Source organism: Cebus imitator, unplaced genomic scaffold, assembly GCF_001604975.1.
Source record: "Cebus imitator isolate Cc_AM_T3 unplaced genomic scaffold, Cebus_imitator-1.0 Scaffold38, whole genome shotgun sequence".
Classification (NCBI taxonomy): domain Eukaryota; kingdom Metazoa; phylum Chordata; class Mammalia; order Primates; family Cebidae; genus Cebus; species Cebus imitator.
In genome coordinates this window covers 7714085-7725611 of record NW_016107353.1, presented here as the reverse complement: position 1 = coordinate 7725611, position 11527 = coordinate 7714085, and the positions used below count along the sequence as shown (strand labels likewise).

Sequence of the window (11527 nt, the reverse complement as noted above, 5' to 3'; positions counted from 1 at the left end):
TGGCAGGCACCTGTGCTCCCAGCTACTTGGGAGGCTGAGGCAGGAGAATTGCTTGAACCCAGAAGGCAGATGTTGCAGTGAGCCAAGAATTCACCACTGCACTCCAGCCTGGGTGACACAGCAAGACTCCTCTCAAAAAAAAAAAAAAGAAAAAAGAAAGAACTTTCATGAGAAACAACTAATACATCTCCATATCTTCTGTCCATTTTATTATGGTCAAAAGCAGGTGTTTCCACACTATGAATAAGTAGTTTGCATTTTCAAAATTAACAAATTGGATCAACAACAAGGAAAAAAAACCAACCACAGACAGCCCACCAGAGGATTGTTTACCAAAGAAGATGAAGCTCACAGTGATGGTTTGCAAACACCACCAGACTAGCTTGTGTAAATTCCCTTCGTTTAGTCATCGTTCTTCAGCCTGTCACAGATACTGAAGGGAAATGCAGAAACAGGAAATTACAGACTATTTTAAACAGCATGTTTTATTAAACTCACTTGCTGATGCACTTTATGGCAGGATACGAGATTCAAGTGTTCATAACTTACATCTTTGCAAGTGTTTTTCCTAAGTGAGTTCTCACAGCTAAAATATGGCATGTACCCAGGGCTGGGAAATAATCTCCAAGCTAGTAACTGTTTCACCCCAGGTCATGTAGTTATATCACATACAATTGAAACGTTTTACCTATGTCAAGAGAACATACCTTGCTTAGGCACTATAGCTAAGAAAGCAACACAGGCATCTTGTAGTAACTTAAAAGATCCTTAATGCATTTATTTTAAACCACAGAATCAAAACACAGCAATCTTAAAGATGAATCACTACAAACCATACATTGTCTCTTCTTTTATTATTTAAATACTGATATCATTCTTCTCTTCATGGGACAGTTCTGCATCTAGTTTAAACCGTCATTACTAATGCCATGCTGAATCCTTGTCTCCGAAAAGATCTGATAAAATTGGCAAGGATGTGGTAACCTTAACTACAAATGAAATGACTTCAAATTTAAGGGGCTGTCAGAAAGATGAAATTTAACAACTAATTATTTCCAAAAATGTTTCCTGTTCACAATTTGTTAGAAGGATATAAAAGCCTAGCTGCATCACAGAGGAATCCTTATATCCTTGTCTTATACTTGTTTCGAAGTTGATGTCTCTTAGTGGCCATGTCTTCTACAAGTTGTCCTCTGCTCTCCTCCTGATACACAGGAAGGAAGTCACTAAGTGGAGCTGTAATACAAGTTCATAATTGGAGGGATGGGTAGCCATGTCTTGATGGAGTTAACTGTGAGCTCTAAAAAGAAATACTTCCATTCACCTGCTTCACCGTTTAACAAAGTTGCATGCAAAATGTTCTAAATTTCTGTTGTCTTAACAAAAGATCATGCCAAAGATGTTTTACCCTAATTTTCAATTCATTGCCAGATAGTGGCATCTGCTGGTTTTGAATTTTTCTCTCTTCCTCCATGTCCCCTGTCCCTGCAATCCTGTCCCTAGCACCCCTACAAAGTGAGGTTTAGAATAATCGGATTTTGAGTGGAAAGATGATGTTGAGACTTTTGCCCCTTGAAAATCTCTCTGCCAGACCACCTTCTATAATCTGCCATTTTTAGAAAGGCAGGATCAGAGACAAAGGTTAATCATTTCATTAATGATATGCACCCAGATGCCTAGGGGAATAGCAATTAAAGGCACTCTTGGGGAGCAAGGCCACTTTCTTAAATGAAGACTTCCCCTCATTTATCTTTTAATAGTCTTGATTCTGTCATATCAGGTTTTCCTCAAAGCAGAGCACAGCAATGAGAGAAGGTGCTGCTTCCAGGCGGGTAGACAGTAGTGTGGGTGGAGAATGTCTTAGCTTTTCCAAATTGCTCAAGATAAAACTATAGAATCCAGTTAAGAGATTTAACTTACTATGAAGGGTGTTCTGGCCACTCTAGGAAAATCGAATGGAATATCTCATGCATAGAAGACAATGTTGGGTACATAAGAGGTGAACACAGGAAGTCCTAGCACTCTCACCTGCTAACAAGAGGATTTTCGTAGTTTGGATGGGTGTTTACAAATCATTTTTTGGTGAAGAAATTTTTTTTGCCATGCTAGAAATATCCTGGTAACAAAAACTTGATGACTAAAAAGAACAGATTTTTATGCTGCTAAATTCAAAGGCACCACTTACCCTGCAGAGAAGTGATTCTAGTGGGTTCTACTGAACAGGTGCAGGCGCTCACAGCTCAGGTGAGTGCTGCTGAAAATCACCAACTTTGTCATTTTACAGCTTTGGCCCTCAAGAAAAACACTATCTAGTAATGCTGGGGGCTTTTAAAAAGCAGAAGGATAAGTCCTTTCATTCATATTTAAATCTCCATGAGATATTACACTTGCAATGAGAATGCTATATTTGACAAATTAATTATCTTTCAACTAGGTTTCCCCCTTAATCAAATATTAGCTTCTAAGAACATTAATACAGAATTGTATAGAATGCTACCAGGAATAATCTGTAGCTGTTATAACCGTTTACATATGGGTCATCTTTACAGTTTGACATTTCATAATGGAATCAGCTAAGATTCAGTATTTACGGCTTCATGTTTTACATTTTTTTTCAGAGACACTTCAGAAAGGAAAATTTTCACTTTTTTTAGACATAAACCTTATTTGTCACCACAGCATCTATTAACATTGTGCTTCTTAATCAACAGAAACTTAAACTTACAAACTGGGATCATTCTAAAACACCTGTCAGATTGGCATTTAAAAATACTCTTTAATTTAGAAAACTCCTGTGTGGCCACTATCCACTAGAGTTTCTAGATGTTTTGAGTTTTTTAAAGGAGAGAGAATAATGGAAAAGAGAAACATAGCCAATAGCCATTAAACTTGAAAAAAACTTAATGAATTTTTATAATTTTAATAAATATATATCAAGAAAACCTCACTTTATTACAACACATTCATATACAAGCATCTATTATCTAAGTTTTGAACATCAAATGTTTATCAAATATTGCAAATAAAAGACAAAACATTACTAGACTATTTAGCTATAACGCAAGAAAATGTTTTAAAAATTGGTCCTTGTGGACAATTGTCCAAATGATCCTACTCATACACTGTATGAATGAGACCTATATTTAATATTAATAGCAATAATAAAAAAAAGCTTTATTTTGGAGAAACTGGGAGGGCTCACTTATTTCCTCCATTTGGCATTTGCTTTCTGTGAAGTATTGTTTAAAGAGGCCCAAGTCAATTAGTAAACTTGGAAAGTGGAATACAGTTTAGCAGGAAGAGTTGGCTGGAGTGGAAGGAAGGATGGCAGGAGGGCCACTCTGCACACTTTTCAAATGTACAAATTAAAGATATTATTTGGAAAATGTAGACCAAATACATAGTAACGATTATAGATTAAGTCCCATTTCTCCAAAATAACTTTCCAAAAACTGAAGTCTTTACATTCTTTAAGATAAACCTTATTGATCACCACATCATTTATTAACATTGTGCTTCTTAATCAACAGTAAAGTTCATACATAAAAACCCACATGCTTTTATAATCTAAACGAGTGAAATGATGCAAAACAGAGAAGAGTATAATGCATGCCACTGGTTCGTGAACTTCATTGGACAAGAAAACAAAACAAAACAACCCAAAACCCAGAAAACCCAAACCCCAGCAACAGACAGTTGCCAGAGGAAAGCTAGTGCAGCCAGTGCTGCTTGCTAACAGCTCTCTCTCGTTTCCTCCATCCCTACTGAAAAAATGCCAAATCCAAAAGCAATTGGGCATCAAAAATAAAGGAAGAATAGAGATGTCGAATCAAAAGTTGAACACAATAGTTCAAAGTTAAGTTTCCAAACCATATTGATCCACCCTGTGTTGTTTTTTTTTTCCTCCTGTTTGTTAAATCCCTGCTGTAACTCTGATTTATCCTTAATTTTCACATTGGCAAAAATTAAGATAAAGTAAGGCACCAAAATTCGCCCTGTATAACACCTCTCTAAAAGCCTCATCGCCCATCACAGGCAAGCTAGGAACTTGCAGGGACTTCCCTCTCTGTGTAAGACTGCTGATTGCCGCCCCTAGACAGGTGTGTTTCATTATGTTACATCCTATTTTCATCTGTCACACAAGACTGTTAGGTACAAATACTTAACAGCACCATGAAGCCATTTCATCTAGCTCCCTGTCTTCAGTCTTTTATTAACAAAAAATACTGTATCATATAGAAGAAGCAGGTATCTTTGCTGGTTATATTGATTTGCTTACCAAGTAACCCCCTAATTAATTGGCAAACATGTTGAAATTTCTTAGCTAGTGATAGGCTCCTTGGGGGGCAATGGAAATATTGCAAGGGCACATTGTCCCCTAATCTAATCTACTGATCTTTTCTGTAAGAAAACTATGATATACTTTCAAGCATTAAGTTCAACTGTTTTCTTGGTAAAAATCACCACATTTATAAGGAAGCTCGTTGATGCCTACTATACAGATGTTTTATGCAATCTGCTCTCCAGGCATTAAAACGACACGGCATGTTCATGGCATAATTTTATCAGTTGTACAAAACTACAAAATCCATTCAAAATAAAATTCGTGAGCGCTAACTGATCATGCTGTGCATGCTTCAAAGTTCGGTGAGAAGATGGCTCATATTTTACTTCCTTTGCTGCAGCACAGTTTGTTACTTGGTGGTGAAGCCTCCTTTTTCCGTAAGGACTTTTTCCAAGATTCATTTACATTGTTTCTTTCATTATATCCGGTCTCAAAATAATCGTAAAATTGGCCCTTGCACTCAAAAGCAAGGTCATTTCCCACAGGTTCATGGCTGAGGGGGCCACCATCTCTGTTGGTGTCATTATTTGCTTTCTCATCACTTAATTTGGCCTTTTCCTGAACGCCAAGTGATCTGACATTAGTGACAAAGATTTCATTGGCAGGTATCTGGCCATCACTCTTGTAAACAGATGCACTGCCTATATCAAAATCCACCTGGTGGGAACAACTCGGTAAAGGCAAAGAGGGAGAGGAGGAGGAGGAAGAGGAGGAGGAGGAGGAAGAGATGCAGGGAGAGGAGGCAGCAGTGGAGGCACTTCCGACATTAGCATTGACAGAAAAGGGTAAATTTAGGTAGTGGCCACCACATTCTTGGTAAAAGCAGCAGGCATGAAACTTTTCACATTCCTCTTTGGCCATCCGTGGTCGTTTTCGGTAAGGGCAGTCTTGAGCCATAAACCACTCTTGAGCGGAGGTGCCATTGAAAGAGCAGGCAGGGAAGCACCAGTTATTCTGCATGATAATTTCTCCATGGATCCTTTTCATCAAATTGTTTATAAGGACAGATCTTCGGAGATACACTTCAGGATCATCGATAAACTTTAGCTTTTCTAAGGACATATAAAGGATGTGGGCTCGTTCCTCAAAAATTGAGATGGTCTACAAACCAAAGGAAAAAAAAAAAAGGAAAAAAAGGAAGAGAGAAAGCTTAGAAAATGGACTATATAAAAATATCATCACAGTACACTTCTTTCTTGGCACTGTCTGGGCCTGGGCATGTTGTGGTCTTGTTCCCCAGGGTTCATTTAGAAAGCCTGTCCCCAGTTCTGCCGATGTTCCCTTTCCTCACTTGGCTGGAGTGCCCACCCACTTCCCGACTCGCTGGTGTGGTCAAGCACTAGGGAGTCAAGCCACAGTGCAGACCTCAGGAGGGACAGGTCAGGTTGTTGATCTATTATGTCCCAGTAAGGAAGATGCTAAAACACAAAACTAATCTAAGCTATTAGAAATCAGGAGAGCAGGTACTTTCGAAGTTGGGGTGGGTGGGGTGAGGGGTAAGTGCTGGAAGCAGGCACAAGGAGGATTCTGGTTGCTGGTTATGTTTTGGTTCTTGACCTGGATGTTAGTTACATGAGCATGTTCACCTCATGAAATTCATCAAGCTGTACTGTGATACTTGTACTTTTTTATGTGTGTGTACACAAATACACACACACACAGGACACGTAACTCATATTGTACATCAATACATGTTTCTAAAATGATGCCAAGATGCAAGTCATAATCAATATACTTCAAACCCTGGTCTAGCCATCAAGGAGCATGATATTTGGCTTTTAATGCTGTCCCCTTTTTAATTCTTTGGGTTTCATACTTGCAATTATCCTTGCCTGATAAAAGGACAACAAAAATTAATGAGGCTCAGACCTTGACAGAATCTGTCAGTTGAAGGACCAAAGTGGCTTCCTTGTGGAGCCGAGTGGGAGACGAGATGGCGAGAGGAAATGAGAGGACTCACTCCTGAGCTGTGTGGCACTATCACTATGTGATGGTTGGTGCAAATCCAGTAGCAAGTGGGAAACTGCTATAACCACAACACAAAAACTAAAAAGGAAATAAACTGCTTGTGTCCTGGGGGACCAGTTATTCCAGGTCATCAAAAATACAAACTGGCAGCATAACCTGAGGAGCTGTGAACTAAATCAGCTCAGACTGACCACAGGCAGGGACTCCACATGCAGGGAAAAGTCCAGTGCCTACCAATGCATTCTGCCATCTTTCTATGAGCAAGGTAAAAGCAACATCTAAAGGATGAGGTGACAGAGGGAAAGGCAAGAGGAGACGGAGAGGAAGATGAATCGGAAATCCTCTCTGCATTTCAGACAACTATGGTCTGGGGTTATACCCGCCTCAATTAAGTCAGCAGATAGTTATTGAAGGAAGGTAGTTACCTAAAGAGAAAAGAACTGGTATTTCAAAAGTTTAGATGCCCAATTTCATAATTCTATGGAATATCCCCATTTGTTGTTATTATTTTTTACTATACCTACAAAAAAGGTAGTTTTGGTCTTTTCTTGGAAATCAAGTCTATGTTTCAACAAACTTATATGTAACCAACGTCCAGTGAAGTACATATTTCTATTTGTATGCACACATTCAAGGATGGTGAGTCTACCCATAAGAAGTCAGGAAAAGCCCTGCGTAACCACCCCCACGTGGACACACATGGATGTAGCATTGGCTGCAGGAGCCAGAACTCAGACTGGGGAGAACACGACAGGAAAGAACAAGTGCATTCCCAGACACAAAAGTGCAGAAGAACCATAACCCGAAATGCAACCTGAGAAATATTAAAGCATACGTTAAAAAAAATTCCTCGGATTACATAATTTTGATATTTCTGGGTAGGAGAGCTCGTGCCAGCTTTTTCTTCAAGTACTTGTGAAAAATAACACAGGACCCAAAAAAGTGACAACAATTAATGAGGCTCCACTGAGAAGTGGCTCATTTTCATTGCTTGGGTGAAACAATTTAATTTCTGGAAGTGGATCAAGCAACTGTTACTAAGTATCTTAAATTCTTAATAAAAATAATGACTATTAAAAAAACATACTTTATGGCTACAGCTGCTGAGTGGTGGGTGAAAATCCTCTTCTTCCACATACTTCCTCTTAAAGTATGTGATCTTGGATGTTGTTATAGGATTTGAAATTCCCCTGTAATGTGATCCTGTGGTAATAAATCAGATATGACAAATGACATGCGGTTTGCCAGAGGTTCTCCAAACAAAATACTTTCGTTTCCTTTCCTTCTAGAGGATAACTTGGCTACGTATTTGTCTGTACATGTGGTGATTAAAAATAAACATTTGTCTTAATAGTTGCTATCATATGGAATCCTGTGACCCAGGCTAGGAAAAGATTTCTAGGCAATTATAGAGGAAAATGACATATTTAGCATTTACTAAATACACAGAATCTTAATTTTATGCAAAAGGAAACTGCAACATTCATAAAGGGGAGGAGTATAATTACTCTGAAATATATTAGTATTTATTTAAATGGTTTAATTAAATCCATGATAACATAGCACCTCTGTTCAAATGTATGCATCTTTAACCACTGATAACCAAACAACTTGAAAATACTATTTGCTTTAGGTTAGTAAACAAATGGTTATCTGCACATTGGAATTATAACATTCGTTTTGTTCAAAATACAAAATTCAAATTTTTAAATTTTGAATAAAAATTTTGAGTAACCAATGTTCTTTTCATTCTCCAAGATGTAGTGTGTCAACCATGAAGACCACAGCTTTCAATCTTTTTTAGCAAAACAAACTTCACTGAGTACTTGTTTTATATATTAGTTTCTTTTAAAAAATAGGTAGTACTGCACAGAAATCCAAAGGAACTTAAACCATAAGAAGAATCAAGAAGAACATATTTTTATTTTCTTGGCTTTAATTTTTTTCCCTACAATCCCAAAGCCAATTGTGTCCTTAACCCATTTATGTCAGAGATTGCAAAATTTTTTGTGTGAAACGTCAGACTTTGGTGATGACCTTGAGCAGTAGGGTATAAATAACTCCCTCAAGTTTAGCGTTCCAATAATGGAACACTGGGCATAAATGGGTTAAAAAGAGGCACATAGTTGCTGGCCCATAGTTGCTTGGTGTCATTGTTGAGCCCACCGGAGCTTTCATAGTCGTGAGAAAACCATCCAGTTCCACAGGGTGGAAAACCAAAACCCAAACTCAGAGTTTCAATATCTAGTTTGGCCCTCTTAGTAATATAGACACATGACTTATATGCAAGCAGCAGCACGGGTAGACACAGGTTTAAATGCAATTTAAATATCACCTCTGGTCCTCTCTCTAGAGCTCTGGACTCACTTATGAGAGACACACAGGCAGCCCGGGAAGTCCTTGGAGCTTTAGCTCTCCTGGCTCAGAAGGGCACCCGAGACACCATTTCCTGTCCACCAGGCTGGCTGCAGAGGGCAGCGAGGGGCGGGGTGGGGGGAGGGAATCAAGGGCAATACCTGCCAGCGGGGGACCAGCTCCCCGGTCTCCCTGCAAAGGAGCCTGTGCTGGCCCTGGGGGGCTTGGGCCTCCGTAGCTATCAGCCTCCCACAGCGTTTGGTACCCAGCAATTTCAGCAGCTCCTTCCGAGACAATGCGCTCGCAGAATCTATTCATGGACAGAACCAGAGTCATCTCTGACAGCCTCAGATCTGAAAAGAAAAAAAAAAAAAAAAGAAAGAATGAAGAAAACAGCCCTAATCAAGAGCCAGCCAAGGGATGGCCTTGGCATCTTCATTTCTTTGCTTTGGGAAACTTTTACTTCTTGCCCCTCCCCTTCACCCTGAAACATTTTATTATTTTTTCAAAGAAAACCTCGGCAAACTCTTGCTGCTATTAGCTCAGCCTCTGCGTTCAGCAATCTGCATTTCATGGGCGGATCTTTAAAACCCCATTTCTTATTGTTCTCAGATTCCCCTCAGCCCTCTTCCAGACAGCTGCTTTGCCTCCGAAACACATTTTCCTTCTGACCTTCCAAAGAAAATGTACCGCTAAGAAGCCAAAACCCTTGCGCTTCCTTTCTATTAATAAGGCAAAATCAATTTTCTAGTCAATCCCCCGGGAGCCTCCTTTGATGAAATCCACTAATCAATCAAAAGAAAAGGGCAGGGGAAGCAGAAATCTCCACCGTCATTCCGACTGATGCTCTGAGGTTCAGTCTGTTCCGCTGCCCCCTGCACCCTCCTCCTCTCGTTTCCGCAGGCCAGTTCCTCTACAACATGCTGGGGATCCCTCCACTTTCTTCTCCCAAAGCAAAGCAGACAGAGAGACACTTGGTAGTTGTTTCCACCAGCCCTGATCGGCCTGAACTGGATCTGCCTCCAGTCAAAACACTGCGAGATGAAGACAGAAAATTGGCTCCAGTTTCAAGCCGTGAGTTGCAGTCCCACAGGAGCCAAGCACAACATCAACGGAGCAGGCAGAATATTAAACAGGAGCCAGGGTCTGGGGCCAGAGGCAGCCAGCAACTCTTTACACTGCAAAGCTCAGACACAGAGCAGGAACTTTCCAAGAGGCAACACATCACTGCCCTTCTCTCCAGTTCACGCCCTTCGCTCCCTTGGGCCTGCAGGGAGATGGGAGCCTCTCTGCTGTTAGGCCTCCTGGGCCCCTCCATAGCTTAGGCAGTGAGGCCGCTTTCATGGGGGCTCTGTGTCTTCACTTGGTCCTATGCAGGTCTCAAGGTAGGGTCAAGAGTGAGTTCAAGGAAAAAGAGAGGCTGATATGAAAGTAAAAAGACCTAGGGCCATAGACCACTGGTGACAGTAGCACAGCCTCAGTGCCTTGTTAACTGCCAATCCCTTTAGGAGACCCAAGCCCCCACTATCCCACTTTGTGGTTTCAAGAACTGTCATACAAGTGATGTCAGGCTCGCTTTCTGAAGATTGACTGTCTTTCAAATATAAACTAAGGGCCCAATTCTTGCTTTCTTTTCCAAATTATACAGCTGGTAATGTTTTTGGGAAAGAGTGAATCTATCATTGTCTCATGGGAGACTACTCCTACATGATATAACAAGGGTCCACTTCCAAGAAAAAGAAGGAAACACACCAGGGTAAGGCGAAATAGCATCATTAAAGTGACAATGTCCTTCTGACTTAAAGAGGAGCTCTTGGCAGCGATGAGTCTACCTTTCACCCAGTCTTCTCTCTGAGGTCTCAAATTCTGTCCCAACCACACTGAATAATGAAGTAAGACCTTCTGACAGACAGGGAATGTGTACAGGTCAGTGGAGAGAATTAGGACTCAGCTGATTTGGGCTGCTAAACCACCTCCCCCTTCTCTTTTAAGATGCCCTCCAAAGAGACATCAGTAAGGACTTATTAGTAAACCTTTTACAAGTGGGGAAAAGAAAGGTTCAATTAAATCTTTATAAAGAAATGATGGGACACGACATTTATTTTTCTCTTTGAGTCATCAACAAAGCAATTTAGCCTACATCGATATAACAAATTAAGCCCTTCTGTCTATCATCACTTCTCAAACTCCCCAAGTAGGGTATCAAACTTCATGATGATTTATTCCCTGGAAGACTCTCATGAAATGGTCCAGTTTTTTAACCTATTCTAAGAGACAATCGTGTCAGGAAATGCTGTTGCCAGGAGCACAGGAATTGTAGCATTTCAACAGTCAGTAGTCCTTTCTTACTGAGAGAATCAACATTTTCTAGCTTGAAGTTTTACACTCACTTTCGTGTTAGATCATGGAAATAAGATCCAAGCCTTTTGCCTATACAGAATTTTATTTCATGTAAACAAAACCAGGTTAACAAACTCATGCCCCTTAAGAAAGAAAAGCATTTGCAGCAATTACTTTTGTTTAATAGGACATTATATGGGCCCTGTGCTGTTTTATGTTCTTCAGAGTTTGTTTATATTTTAATGACTTTTTGGTAGTAGCGTTTTTGGTTGCTGGGGATTTCAGTGTTTCTATTTGTTAGTATTATTTCCACCATATGAGATCCTACTATGTGTTTGAACTTGAAACATGGCATAACAGTTTTTATCTTGGCTATTTTTTTGTTTTACAATGTCTCAATTTTAATATCTAATTTTAGAAAGTTTTTCTTTTTTAAATTGAGAACTGTCACACACAAAATCCTAAACTAGAGAGACTGAGTTCTGCAAGTGATTTATGTAAATCTGAATAAATCATGAA

The 11527-nt window shown here is 39.8% G+C and overlaps 1 protein-coding gene across 1 annotated transcript; it reads right to left on the bottom strand.

Moving 5' to 3' along the window:
* Positions 1-469: 469 nt before the first annotated feature.
* Positions 470-9754, bottom strand: SERTAD4 (SERTA domain containing 4). The gene is made up of 4 exons (XM_017525578.2): positions 9498-9754; positions 8830-9021; positions 7401-7516; positions 470-5446 (listed from the first exon to the last, which is right to left on the bottom strand). Exons 2-4 carry the CDS (start codon positions 9002-9004, stop codon positions 4661-4663), a joined length of 1077 nt encoding a protein of 358 aa, XP_017381067.1. The 5' UTR covers positions 9005-9021; positions 9498-9754; the 3' UTR covers positions 470-4660.
* Between the last annotated feature and the right edge of the window lie 1773 nt (positions 9755-11527).

Excerpts from the sequence above, each read along its gene's own strand:
- SERTAD4 (XM_017525578.2), bottom strand. The coding sequence starts at position 9,004 with ATGACTCTGGTTCTGTCCATGAATAGATTCTGCGAGCGCATTGTCTCG. Across the intron at positions 7,517-8,829 it reads AGCTGGTCCCCCGCTGGCAG|GATCACATTACAGGGGAATT; the intron begins GTATTGCCCTTG and ends TTATTACCACAG. Across the intron at positions 5,447-7,400 it reads TCAGCAGCTGTAGCCATAAA|ACCATCTCAATTTTTGAGGA; the intron begins GTATGTTTTTTT and ends TTTGGTTTGTAG.